Source organism: Petromyzon marinus, chromosome 54 (genome assembly GCF_048934315.1).
Source record: "Petromyzon marinus isolate PM22_M1 ecotype Great Lakes invasive population chromosome 54, UKy_Petmar_22M1.pri1.0, whole genome shotgun sequence".
Lineage (NCBI taxonomy): Eukaryota > Metazoa > Chordata > Hyperoartia > Petromyzontiformes > Petromyzontidae > Petromyzon > Petromyzon marinus.
The window spans coordinates 10,866,945-10,881,235 of NC_133720.1; the positions used below are offsets into that span (position 1 = coordinate 10,866,945).

At 48.4% G+C, this 14,291-nt stretch overlaps 1 protein-coding gene across 1 annotated transcript; it reads right to left on the reverse strand.

Annotated features, from left to right (window-relative positions):
- Positions 1 to 9,456: 9,456 nt before the first annotated feature.
- On the reverse strand, positions 9,457 to 14,011 carry TMEM70 (transmembrane protein 70). Its single transcript, XM_032974827.2, has 4 exons — positions 13,628 to 14,011; positions 12,504 to 12,633; positions 11,274 to 11,374; positions 9,457 to 10,854 (listed from the first exon to the last, which is right to left on the reverse strand). The coding sequence occupies exons 1-4, from the start codon at positions 13,823 to 13,825 to the stop codon at positions 10,438 to 10,440; spliced, it is 846 nt and encodes a 281-aa protein (XP_032830718.2). The 5' UTR covers positions 13,826 to 14,011; the 3' UTR covers positions 9,457 to 10,437.
- Between the last annotated feature and the right edge of the window lie 280 nt (positions 14,012 to 14,291).

A 14,291-nucleotide genomic window follows, 5' to 3' on the forward strand; every position in this document is an offset into this window, starting at 1 on the left:
GCAATGTCTCCCGCGCGCGATGACGCAATGTCGCCCGCGCACGCTCGTGATGACGGAATGTCGCCCGCGCACGCTCGCGATGACGCAATGTCGCCCGCGCACGCTCGCGATGACGCAACGTCGCCCGCGCACGCTCGCGATGACGCAAAGTCGCCCGCGCACGCTCGCGATGACGCAACGTCGCCCGCGCACGCTCGCGATGACGCAATGTCGCCCGAGCACGATCGCGCGCGATGACGCATTGGGTTTGTCGATCGGATGATGTCACGACACAGACACACAAACCGCGCGTGAACTTAAATCAGAAATACTAATTTAAGACTGGAGGAATCCGATGAGCTATAAAGCTCTTTTTTTCACAGATGTTTCAGTAGGGGCGGGTCAGAGGCGTTACTACAAGAAACAGTACGCACACGATAGGAGTGCAAGGTATAGGAAAGATAAACAAATACAATTTTTTTAATTTAAAGCTTTCGTGACTGCAGGGATTCATCCATAATAAAGGTTTTTGGGTTAGATCGCGTTTATTTATAAATGTGTCGTAACCCTCCACCACCCGACACGGCTAATTTGTCAGTTACTCCTGAGATATATGGAATTTTTGTTGGACTCGGGCGGCGACAGCGACAACGACGATTTGCAGCCCGGCCAGATGGCCGGCAGTACTCCGGACGGTGACAGCGGTTCGGGTGGTGCTGAAGGCCCGGGATCGCCAGAGGATTGGCGAGTCCTCATGACCCAGTGGGAGGCCAGAATGGAGAAGTTGTCGGAGGAATTCCAGAACTTCTTGACGGAGAACCGCATTCAACTACCCGTACCGGGTCCACCGCCGGAGGTTGCCGCTCAGCCGGAGCGGTTGGAAGATTCTGACGACGAAGACGACCAGTCGGAGGGACCGCCACGGCGGCTACACGTACAACGATTTGAGGCCAAAGTTGGAGATTGGACGGCATTCATACGAAGATTCCTTGCGGCTTACGAGTCCCTGAAGTGGACGGAGAGTGCCGCGTTACGAGCACTGCCGACGGCATTGGATGATGAATCCTTGGCGACTTTTAACGGACTCCCTGCCGCTGTCAGAAAAATATTGGACGGTGCTATTGCGGCAATGAGGAAGGTCTACGAGCCGCGGTCGGTCGCCAAACGTCGATTTCAACAGAGAAAACGGGAGGCCACGGAGTCCCCCCTGGCATTTCGCAGCGCCTTGCTGGCCCTCGCCCAGGTTGCGTACCCGGCGATGGACGAGGAGGGCTGGGACTCCCTGCTGCAAGAGAAGATGTTACAGCTGGCGAAGGAACTGAAAGTCGTCTTGTCGCTCCCGGACAAGGATGATGACGACGACGTGTCATCGTTGCTGATCGCCAGGAACATACAAGTCAACCTTGATATACGAGACGAACCAGCGGCGGCGGTAGCGCAGCCGTCGCTGACGACCCCTGCCGGGGCTGCGAGCACGGTGGCGGTGGTGGTGGACGAGGCGCCGCCGATGGCAGCGGCGGCCGGAGTGTCGACCGGAGACCGACGGCGTCATCCCGGGGCATATGGAGACGGCGTGCATCGGACATGCTAAGAGTGCGGGCGGAGGGGTCATCTCGCCCGCAACTGCTGGAGACGAAGAGGTGGTTCTCCGTGGGCGCCGAACAACTACGGCGGGCGGTTCCCCCAAGACCAAGGATCCCGGGTGAGTCGAGATGCATTCAATACACGGCCGCCCTATCCACATCACTCATCCGCGTCATCTTAACCGTATTCATCGGGTTCGGATAGTACACATGGCCGGGATATGTGGGGCGCGTTGGTACATCGTGTGTTGGGGGCCGCGCCGGGATCGTCGGATGTGATGGCATGTATTCAAGGTGTTATGGTACGGGTTATTGTGGATACCGGGGCGTCGGCAACTTTCATTTCGTTGCAAACTTTTCGGTCGCTGCCGACGTCGCCTGGATCGTTAGCGCCAGTGGAAGGGCCATGTGTAGCGGCAAATGGGGGTAGTTTGGGCATTATGGGCTGCGTGGTTGCGACAATTCAAATTGGGGGGTTATTGTGACAGGAAGTGTTTTGGTTTCAACGGCCGTGGCGGTACCGTGTTTGTTGGGCACGGATTTTTTGCAAAAGATGCCAATTAAGATTTCAGTGGAAAAAGGTTGTTTGGAATTACCATCGGGGAAATGTATGAAATTTTTGGGGACGCCTTCGAAATTTGCGGCGGCGAACGCTGTGGAGCAGGCCGTGGTGAGCCGCACTGTGCGCGTCCCACCTGCATCGCAAATATTGGTACCGCTACGGTTAAAGAAGGAATTGCCTTGGGATGAGCTACAGGAGGGAGTGCTGTTGACACCCTCAAATGCTGTGTCGAGAATGCCCACCGTGGTAGGAGCTTTGACCATAATACCAACTTATTGTGATCCCTTCATTCAAATTGTAAACGCGGGGCACGAAGAGGTTGTTATTCAAGGGGGCACTACGTTGGCGCACGCAACGGGTGCGCCGGGTCCAGAAACAAAAACATGTTTTGCTACGGGGCAGGATGAAATGTTATCAAGGGAGGAGGACGATCCGGAATGGTTAAGGGATCTTTACGAACAAAACCCAGAGTTATCGCCTGTGCAACGGTCGAGGTTGCATGCATTGCTAGTGGAGTTTAAGGATGTGTTCAGTTCAGGGAAATACAACGTGGGTCGAACGACGTTGTTGCAGCATCGTATTGACACGGGGAACGCACCCCCGATCAGGTTAAATTCGCATCGTGTAGGTCCTCTTGAGAAAGAATGTATTCGGCGATCTGTTGATGAAATGCTAGAGCAGGATATTATCGCCCCATCGTCCAGCCCGTGGGGAGCCCCTATTGTCCTCGTTAAAAAAACGTGACGGAACCATGCGATTTTGTGTTGACTATCGGAAATTGAATAAAGTTTCAGTGGCGGAAGCGTACGCGCTTCCACGAATTGATGATTCGCTGGACGCCCTGTCCGGCGCCAGAATCTTTTCGACCCTCGATTTGTTGTCGGGCTTTTGGCAATTGCCCCTGGATAAAGAGTCAAGACCTAAAACGGCATTTCGGACACCACAAGGATTGTATGAATTTAACGTGCTCCCGATGGGACTCCACTCAGCGCCGGCGACCTTCCAGCGATTAATAGAACTCGTGTTGTCGGGCCTGCAGTGGGAGTCATGTTTGATATATTTAGATGATGTGATTGTTTTCAGTAGGAATTTCGATGAACATTTGCAACGGCTGCACGCCGTTTTTGGCAGAGTGCGGCGCGCTGGATTGAAATTTAAACCACAGAAGTGCCAATTGTTGAGAACATCGGTGAAGTATTTGGGGCACGTCGTTAGTGCGTCAGGAGTGGCCACTGATCCGGAAAAGACGAGTTGTGTGCGTACATGGCCAGTGCAGAAAACAGCAGGGGAAGTGCGTAGCTTTGTGGGCTTTGTGTCGTATTATCGGCGGTTCGTTAAGGATTTTGCCACGATTGCTCGACCATTGCATACGCTGACCGGGAAAGGTGTAAAGTTTAAATGGGGGATTGCTGAACAAAAATCGTTTGAAGCGTTGCGGGCCGCACTGGCGGACGCACCGCCGTTGGGATACCCGGATTTTGCGAAGCAGTTTATACTTGACACGGATGCCTGTGATACGGGCATAGGTGCGGTTTTGTCACAAATGGTTGATGGCGTCGAGAGAGTGGTGGCATATGGCAGCCGGGTGTTATCGCCGGCGGAGCAAAAATATTGTGTGACGCGTAGGGAATTATTGGCGATTGTCCATTTTGTGCGCCAGTACCGATCGTATCTATACGGCAGGGAATTTTTGATCCGCACTGATCACACGGCGCTACAGTACTCGCTGCGCGTGGATCAGCCATCGGGGCAAATGGCTCGCTGGATTGAGACCCTCCAGGAGTACTCTTTCACGATCCAGCATAGGAAAGGGACGCACCATGTAAACGCGGATGCTTTGTCGAGGTTGCCGCGACCAACTGAGACGTGTCGGTGCAAAGAGGGCTCGCTGCGTTGCGGCCCGCCGCTGCAGGAGGTTCCGCAAACGGTTGCTGCAGCGGGTTTGGGGGTGCCAGGGATAGTCCCTGGAGCAGAAATTGGACTGTTGGGTTTTGTCATTGAAGCAGTGGAAGCAACTGCAGGTGGAAGATTCCTCGCTGACCAGGATGAGGCTGCGTGCCTCTCGTTCAAGGGGATCGGAGGATCGCCCATTTTTGATGTTAACGGAGGGGTTGCTTGTTCGCTGGGATGTGGAAGCACAAAAATGTTGTATTGTTGTCCCGAAGGTGTTGCGGGGGAAACTGATTAACGAGGTACATGAGAAATTGCTGCATCTGGGGGAGAAGAAGACGCGTTGACGGTGGGGAGTGAATTTTACTGGCCGGGAATGTTTAACGATGTGAAACAGCATGTAAAAGCGTGCCAGGAATGTGCACGCAGGAAAGCGCCAGCACGGCCATATCGTGTCCCTTTGCAATCGATTCAAGTTTCGAAAGTGAACGAAATTGTGGCACTGGATATTTTGGGTCCGTTTCCCGTCACCCCCCGAGGGCACAGATATTTGCTCGTCGGGGTGGAATACTTAACTCGTTGGCCGATGGCATGGCCGCTAGTAGACCAGTCAGCGACGTCGATCGCTGAGGCTTTCTTGAATGGATACGTATTAGATAAGGGGGCCCCGGAACATTTGCTTACTGACCAAGGCAGAAATTTTTCATCGAAATTGATTAAGGACGTGTGTGACTCGCTGGGGACCAAAAAGATTCGGACGTCCCCATACCACCCGCAGACTGACGGGATGGTCGAGCGGCTGCATAGGACGCTGACGTCCATGCTTTGTCACCAAGTAAACACCGCTCAAGATGATTTGGATCTGCATGTTGCAGCGACGCTGGCCGCGTATAGATTGGCCCCGCATGCCTCAACGGGGTACTCGCCATTTTTTCTGATGTATGGACGGGAACCGGAAGCGCCGGCTATTGTGAAATTGGGAATTCGAAAACGGGAGAAATCTACGACGGTGCCTGCTCCGATGCAGGTGGCTTTGGACCGTCTAAGGGAAGCCCGAGAGGCTGCATTGCAAAATACGGCACGACGACAAGCCGCTAACGAAAGGTTGTTCGGCAGGCAGCGGCCACGAGAGCTGTGGAGTGTTGGAGATAAAGCCTGGTTGCACTGCCCCATGGTGCCGGTGGGAACGTCCCCGAAATTTCACCGCCCCTGGCAGGGGCCCGTTGATATTGTGGAGGTTTTACGGGATCAGAGTGTGCGAATAAAATTCGGTCGTCGGACATGGTTTGTTCACCCGTCGCGCCTGAAGAAATTTGTGTTACCATATGATGCGTCATCCCCCATCCGAGAGCGGCCTGTATTGGATGTGTCCGACGAACCTGTGGGGAGGTCACAAGTGCGTGTGTCCCAGAGATCTGCCCCCCGTGTGCCTGCAAGATCGCCCTTTTTGGGCAGGGTTACCGACCGGACGCCGATTGAACGGCCACAGATCCGGACCAATGGCCGTCCCGACCGGGAACGACGGACAGCCCCACCAGCTGAGTATCGCTGGGACAGGGATGGGCGTAGGGTTCATTGGCAAGACGAGCGAGGACCTCCCTTACCGCAGGGTATCCCGTGCAGGGGAGATGGACCGGCAGTGGGAACCCGTTCCAGGAGGAATATAATACATTGACTTTGGGGGTTGGGAATTCTGTATAAAGGTGTTGTGTGCGTGTCGTTGCGTGATTGTACAAAATGGTTGTATATTGCAAATGCGTTATGTATATATCTTGTCATCGTTCCGTCCGCTTCACTCCACTACTCCAATTCGAGTATATCGTAGCCGGGGATGGCTAGGTTCTTTCATCACGGGGGGGGGGGGGGGGTGATGTAGTGGAGTAGATAATGCGCATAGGAATTGGCCATATACAGTACATACAGACAGACAGGGAGAACGGGTCACATGAGGTCAAACAGGTGGTCGAGTCGCGAGTGGCGTAAACAACCACAAGTAATTAAGGGAGTCGTGGCACGAGGGCTGTGATTGGTCGAGAGGCTGTTAGCGTTAAGTGGTGGCGTCTGGATGTCTTATGAAGGGGACAGGTGCGGGCTGGCGGGAAACGGCCAGCGAGCCACGTGGCAATTAATTAAGGCTAATGCGAGAGGGGATAAAACGCAAGGTGGTTTGAACGGGGGGGGGGGAGTGGCTGCTGGGGAGTTATTGCTGGAGAGTTGTTGCTGGGCAGTTGTTGGCGAGAGGTGAAGAGATACGAAGGAGACAGCTGGAAATGTTAGGGAAGAATAAATAGAGCCGGACCCCAAAGACAGTAAATAGCGATAGGGAGAGTCAGCGTTAGCGGAGATAGAGTCACTGTGTGTGAATAGATGGAAGTCACTGCGTGTGAAGAGATAGCGGCGGTACTGTGTGTGAGGAGATAGAAGACGAACCCCTGTGTGTGGAGGAGATAGAAGACGAACCACTGTGTGTGGAAGGGAAGACACTGTGTGTGAAGAGATAGGCGAAGAAACACTGTGTGGAAGGGGATGCACGGACGATGCTGAAGTAAATCGGAGTGTCCGAGTTGGCGGAGCACGGAGAGAATTACTGTGTACGGAACGATGGAATAAAAGTGACGGCGGAAAAAGAGACAGTTGTTGTCCGAGTGAATTCACGACACTACAAAAGTAATGAGGGCTCGGGGTGAGCATCTACATCATTAGACCTCCTTTGCCAGTACCAAAATAACAAAACTGAAACCTTTTTACAAGGATTCATGTCTGCATTAACCACAATACCTGCAGGCAAAATGCAGAAAAAAGGGGAAAAACCCTATTATATTTTGGTACTGGCAAAGGAGGTCTAATGATGTAGATGCTCACCCCGAGCACTCGTTACTTTGATAGTGCATTGTCTTTGAGCTGTACGCTTTTTGGCGTCATCTGGTCGAGCACCAATTGGTCGAGGTCTAATGATGTAGATGCTCACCCCGAGCCCTCATTACTTTGATAGTGCATTGTCTTTGAGCTGTATGCCTTTTGGCGTCATCTGGTCGAGCACCAATTGGGTCGAGGCTCAAAAGATAGCCGTCCCTTGGTGTGGACCAATCAGTTTCAAGGACAATGCATATATTATCATAGTGTGTTTTTTGTTTGCATTTTGACTGCAGGTATTGTGGTTAATGCAGACATGAATCCTCGTAAAAAGGTTTCAGTTTTGTTGCCAGAAAAAAGGGGAAAAACCCTGATTTAAAGCTTTCGTGACTGCAGTAATTCATATTCTTAGCTCTTTCGGTAAAGTCACGTTGAAGGGAAACAATAAAATAATAAAATATATATAAAACAATAAAAATTCTCACGACGTTTCGACCATAACACAAACGGTCGTCATCAGGTGTGTCGGTTTGCATAAAGTTATTTATTTTTAAACGGCGTATTTATTTATTTATAATTAAAAAACGTCAGCGCCACGCGCAGCGATTTCGCAGTTTATTTAGAAGGACTAGTCCATCTATGTTCTGAAAGGAGGAGGGGGGAGACGAAAAATTAATGTATGCTGTCTGAAAGCCACTGTAAGCGTGAACAATCAATTAAGACCTGAAATGGTTTATCAAACCTTTCCAATGATTGCTAAGCCAGAATCCATCTTCTCGATTGAAATTGTCTCTGTGCTTGTATATGTGGATAGCCTCATGAACGAATCTCTCATGGTAGCCAGATGACTTACAAAGAACCTCTGTCTGGGAAAAGTCAATGTCATGTGAGCCTACTGAATTATAACAATGATCTGCCACGGCCAAGGTGTTGGTCCTACCGTGTTTAAGGTCTTCTTTGTGTTCACGAATGCGGTCCGAGACATGGCGTTTGGTTTCTCCAATGTAACTACTACCACAGAGGCAACTTAGTTTGTAGACACCAGGGTACTGTATGTCCGGAATCACATCTTTTACAGACGGAACCAGATCACGGATTTTATGTAATGTGTTGAAACGGACCTGGATCTTGTATTTATTCAAGATTTTGGAGATCTTTTTTGTGATCCCCGCAATGTAGGGTAAAGTGATGGTTTTCAAAGGCTCAAGAGGGTCCTTCTCCATGGTTTGAGTGATAGCTTTGCGGATTGTATAGTCGGAGTAACCATTAGCCTTAAGAGCTTGGTGTACGTGCTTGAGTTCACTACCTATGTGTTCCTGGTCGGATATGCATTGGGCTCTATGATACAGAGTCTTGATGAGAGAATTCTTCTGTGATGGATGGTGGTGGGAATCCGGTTTCAGATAAGCATCCGTATGGGTAGCTTTCCTGTAGACAGAGTGGCTCATTGAACCATCAGGCCTCTTTTTAATTAGGACATCCAAAAAAGGTAGCTTGCCATCTTTTTCGACTTCCATGGTAAATCTGATGGCTGGGTGTATGGAATTGATGTGGTCAAAGAATTGGTCTAGAGCAGGCCGGCCATGTGGCCAGATGACAAAAGTGTCATCCACGTACCTCTTCCATAAGGTTTGGCGCAGAGTGGCAGTCTGGATGGCGTCAGTCTCAAATTTCTTCATGAAAATGTTAGCTATAACCGGAGATAGGGGGGAGCCCATTGGGGTGCCCTCAGTTTGTTTGTAGAAAGTTCCATTCCAAGTGAAGTATGTATTGGTTAAACAGTGTCTCACCAGGGGGGGTACCTCAGTGTTTAGTCCTTGATGAACCAGTAGTTACATTGGAGAAACCAAACGCCATGTCTCGGACCACATTCGTGAACACAAAGCAGACCTTAAACACGGTAGGACCAACACCTCGGCCGTGGCAGATCATTGTTATAATTCAGTAGGCTCACATGACATTGACTTTTCCCAGACAGAGGTTCTTTGTAAGCCATCTGGCTACCATGAGAGATTCGTTCATGAGGCTATCCACATATACAAGCACAGAGACAATTTCAACCGAGAAGATGGATTCTGGCTTAGCAATCATTGGAAAGATTTTATAAACCATTTCAGGTCTTAATTGATTGTTCACGCTTACAGTGGCTTTCAGACAGCATACATACATTTTTCGTCTCCCCCTCCTCTTTTCAGAACATAGATGGACTCGTCCTTCTAAATAAACTGATAAATCGCTGCGCGCAGCGCTGACGTTTTTTTATAAATACGCCATTTAAAAATAAATTTATGCAAACCGACACACCTGATGACGACCGTTTGTGTTATGGTCGAAACGTCGTGAGAATTTTTATTGTTTTATATATATTTTATTATTTTATTGTTTCCCTTCAACATGACTTTACCGAAAGAGCTAAGAATATGGGAAAAACCCTGTTATTATTAATAGATACCCCCATAGAATCTCTTAAAAAACGTCTCCAGAACACAACCTTATAGCGATTAAACTAAACAGAATTTATACTGTGAAATATAATTTTCGTGTTGTTTTTTGGCATGTAGAATAGTGAAAAAGTACAAAACACATATATTTTGGGTGATAAGGAAATTTGTAGATTTATTCACACTTGTTAAGTGCAATAACATGAATCTTCTCGTAAACGTTTGGGGTACTTCATTCACTGCTACATAGGGTGGTATGATCCACCTGGGAGAGTGGCTAAGCAGTTCTGTGCAGCGATTTGAAGGCTTCCCCTAAACCCAACAAGACCCGCTTGCTTTCCATCTCTCCAAGTGATGAGGGAAACACAATTAGTCTCAACGCCATATCCATTCGTGAATAGTGGCTGTTGGTATGCATTGCTAGGTTGGGTATTGTATGTTCTTGAAACAATGTGGCCATGTTTCCCACATATTAAAAAAAATGAAAATTCCACTCTCTGAAGTTCAAAAATGTTACAGCATGCCAAGCAATGCTGAGTTATTATTAGCTGCATATCCAAGTTGTGCAGAAATATCACATCAGGTAGTCCCAGTTTAGTACTGTATTGTTCAGTAGCTACTTTCGCATTAGATTGTGCAATACAGAATTACTTTATGATTTTAGGTGGTTTCAGCGATGTTCATAACCAGTAATATTGCTTTACATATTATAAACATAAAATTAATAACATTACAAGCTGTACATGTTTTTTAATGGAAATAATGGGGTTTTGTTTGGAAATTGGATACAACTGAGGGACACCGCCTCTGAATTATCCGGATTGTAAGGACATACAATCATACTGTCAATTAATATCCAATTTCCTTTACCTTTCTCAATCGTGTCTTGACCATCTTAATACCACAGCAACACATCTCTCTCAGACAGAAACAAATATCGCACGACACATTCACTCACATTAATAAACCTCGTATTTTTTTGCGGACGAAAAACAACAAAATCTGCAGTAAACAGATTCCAGTGACATTGAAAGGAAGCACAATAGTCAATACTGTTTCCAACGACTGCCACAATACATCTGATCTCCAAGGGGGTTAGGAAGGAGCCATGGCTCTGCCCTGCAGTGATTTACTCCTTGCGTGCCATCTTGGCCTCCTCCTTATCCCGCGGTTTTTCAGGAGCAACAACGTCATCATCGTCGTCGTCGTCTCGATCGTGCACGCTCTCCTCCTGCTTGAAAACAAACGGCTGGTCGTGGCCCATTAGGTGCGCAAAGTCCAGGTAGTCGCGGAACTGCGATGGGTCAACGAGGAAGGGCCGCCCGGCCGCGGTGAAGGTGGTGAACATGCGCGCCACGCCCGGCACGGCGACGGCATCGCGGTGGAAGGAGGTGTGGCGCTCGGTCAGAAACGCGGTTAGCGTGACGGCTGTGTACTCCTCGCACTCCGGGTTGTGGTAGAGGCGGCTAACGTAGGAGCGAGTGATAAAGTGCAGCGCTGCCGGAGTCATGAACGTGAAGATGAGCCATGCCGTGCCCAGCAACGCCTGCACGTGAAGAACAAAAAAGTTACGTGCATTGTTAAAAAAATATCTGCAAGCCGAGGTGTGTGGCCATCTTTATAATACGCAATTCAAAGTGCATCAATGCGTAACCTTCAGATGTTCGTTGTAATCTAGCAAAAGTGTATCCAAAGGAGAGTTGGTAAATGTTATCTAGAGCTCATTATTGGTTACTTTGCAAAGAACATAAAAGCTATATATACCAATTATTTACAGTGATAAATATTTTGTCATGGAAAAACAATTGAAGATGATTGGTAAAAAACGCAAAGATGTGTTACATTGGAGCATGAATGAATGATTCATAAAAACGATGCTACACAGTTTTACTGGATTTTCTTAAAAGCTATGGCTGTTGCAGACATCGCCTCAGCAGAGGTTTGTAAAAAGGGTGGCAGACATACCTGGAAGGCAGTACCTGCTTCAGCGAGTCCAGTCTGAGCCATCAGAGTAGGGGCTATGGCCAGGCTCATCACACTGGATGAGTAAGATAGCACCTTCACTCCTACACATCCGACAGGCATCCATTATTACACAAAGACAAAGATCCCCCGTATAGCCCTTAACAGGCTGTCGGGGTGATGTTAGCGAGCACCTATGAAGGCAGACATGGCGCACGAGGGGTTGGGTAGTGGCGAAGTTTAAACACCGCACTCGGTACTCATTTAAAGCTGAGTCGACCTAGGAGAAGGTCAGGACAAGTTCAAGATAATAGTCACTGGTGTTGGCCATGAGCAGAAATCGAATGCGCTGCGCGCTAACCGTTACACTACCGCTCCCCACACACGTATACACTCTCCACGTAGTCCCACCAGACTTATAATGGGAATTAAGTTATCTCAGGAATGGGTTAGGCGTGTACTTTGTTGAGCTTTAAATTCAGAAATATATAGTTATTTCTTAATGGGGTGGAACAATGACACAGCGGTTAGCACATCACGCTGTAAATCCAGCAACCCGAGTTCAATTCCATCCATTGTTAAGAGTGCTCAGTGAGGGTTGGTGAAAAGTGAGTCAGCACCAGTTCAGAAAGATACTGCCACTGTGAGTCGTAACCCGAAAATCAAACTCGGATCGGTAATTTCAGAGAGCAGTATGCTACCGACTGCGCCACCACTCCACCCCACTCATTTCTTTAAAAATCCAATTCGATATTTTATAACATTTCAAATGAGTTGCGTATCACACTGACCAAAGAAATTTAGCGTGGTAATTTTTTGTTCCGGTGCTTGCGAACACTAAACTATTTTATTTTATCTTAACAGGTAAGGCCCACTCAGGGATATTGCTCTTTTTCAGAAGCGACCTGGCCATCACAAATGATAGCCCAATTAAGTGGCCTATCATAATGTGGATATTTGTAGCAGCCAAATAATCTAAATGCACGTTGATTCGAAATGCAGAGAGAAAACCCGGCGGACCCGGAGGAAAAAAAAAATCCACACGATCACGTGGAGAACTTGCAAACTCCAAATATACAACAGGCGTCAGGGGTCTGGATTGAACCCACGAGACCTCCCGCATACCAGGCGTGGTAGTGAACATCTCGCCACCGTGGCACCCAAAAGGACACAATGGAATGAGGACCATACCCTTCCGAAGAACAACCAGCAGCAGCAGCAACCACTACCCACCTCGGACTCTGCCGGTGAAGTTGCCGTCGTAGATGAGCCACCCTTGAGCAGAAGTGGCCGACCCACCGCTCACCTTGCTGCACAAGCCCCGTCTGGTCCACGGCCTCCAGCCTGACGCCTGCAGAGTAACCTGCGAGCAGGCAGTAAGGACGGCCATCGGTCACACAAGACTGTGAATGGTGAAGACATTGGCAAGAAATTGCACGAAAAAAATCATTTTAATAAAACGGGCATCTACTGCAGCACAAATTACCCAGCCAATGGTAATTCGGCACCAACTACACAGTTAGTTTAACACGTAGGCTTTCGCGACCAATATTATTCATAATAAAGGTTTTTGGGTTAGATCGCGTTTATTTATAAATGTGTCGTAACCCTCCACCACCCGACACGGCCAATCAGCAAAAAAAGTGTCACGTTGACAAAAGACAAATAATTCACTACTTTAGCCCACCGGTGTGTTGAAGAGTGAATCCACATTTACAGTTTGAGTACGACGTACTCAAACTGTAAATGTGGATTCACAAACTGTAAATGTGGATTCACTCTTCAACACACCGGTGGGCTAAAGTAGTGAATTATTTGTCTTTTGTCAACGTGACACTTTTTTGCTGATTGGCCGTGTCGGATGGTGGAGGGTTATGACACATTTATAAATAAACGCGATCTAACCCAAAAACCTTTATTATGAACTACACAGTTGTTTACAATAGTATAAATACTGTGACAGTAGCAAAGATAATACGTCACATTCCTTAATAACCCTTGCTTTATCATTACAAAACATTAAACGAATACTGCAATAGGTGTTATTGGTCAACTGGTCATTTGTCAAATGTGCGCGTTACAAATTAAAGGCAATATTTACTAAAAGTGGTTAATCCACGGTACACTGTGTACCCAGAAAAAAATCATGACATTGCCAAAATCGCAGATTAAAATACACAAACTATATATTATGTTGCGGTGTGCCAATTAAAATACAAACGCGTGTCCCGTGAAACCAAAATCCGCACCGAAAACATAAGCAATCAAAATTACCAACAAGGACGCGATCGTGTAAAGCCCACGCCGACGTTACTGTTTATTAACATTACCACTGTGCTTATTACAAAAAAACGCACTTTGTCAAACAAACCACCCTCGGTGAAGGCGCAACAAGAAGAATAAGGAGAAGTTGAAGCGAGTCGGGGCGTCGAGACCGGCTCAGGCCTTCCGTCGTGCCCGGCGATGCGGCCCCGAGCCGGGCAGAGCTTCCATCCGAGGCCGCCCCACCCCGCGGGGAGCGCGCGCAACGGGCCCAGCGACAGCGCTGCCAACATCGCCAAATGTCCACGACCTTTTTTTGTTTTTAATACACGATTCACACTTTTACAATGTCGCTTTATTTAAGGTACTCTCAGCATACAATTAGAGGGTCGGGCAACGTCCGCCGTTCCTTAAATTCGCGGCTCGGGTAAGGTTAGCCGAGGACACCGCTGGTTGAACTTCACAGCGCACGTGCTTGAAGCAGTGCAGCCCCCGCCTCTAACGTGGACTCCTATTTGCGGTTAATTATTAATTATATGTGTTGTCAGATCCGGCAGTGAGCCAATGGAATTGACAACAGAAACTAAACCGTTAACGTTGACACGAATGCATCCAGCATTGGATAGTGGCTGAGAATAATGAGCGGTGGTTCTCATCCAAGGGGACGTGGACCACTTTTGGTGGGGGGGGGGGGGTAACGTGGCAATGTCCCAGGAGGTTACGTGAAGTGATTTATAAACGTGTCAAATTATATCTTAC

What these genes read in the sequence shown, in the direction of transcription:
- TMEM70 (XM_032974827.2), bottom strand. Translation starts at nt 13,825, where the DNA reads ATGTTGGCAGCGCTGTCGCTGGGCCCGTTGCGCGCGCTCCCCGCGGGG. An exon ending in AGGGTGGTTTGTTTGACAAA is followed by an intron (nt 12,634 to 13,627) that starts GTGCGTTTTTTT and finishes GCCTGCTCGCAG; the next exon opens with GTTACTCTGCAGGCGTCAGG. An exon ending in CTTCACCGGCAGAGTCCGAG is followed by an intron (nt 11,375 to 12,503) that starts GTGGGTAGTGGT and finishes TCGGATGTGTAG; the next exon opens with GAGTGAAGGTGCTATCTTAC.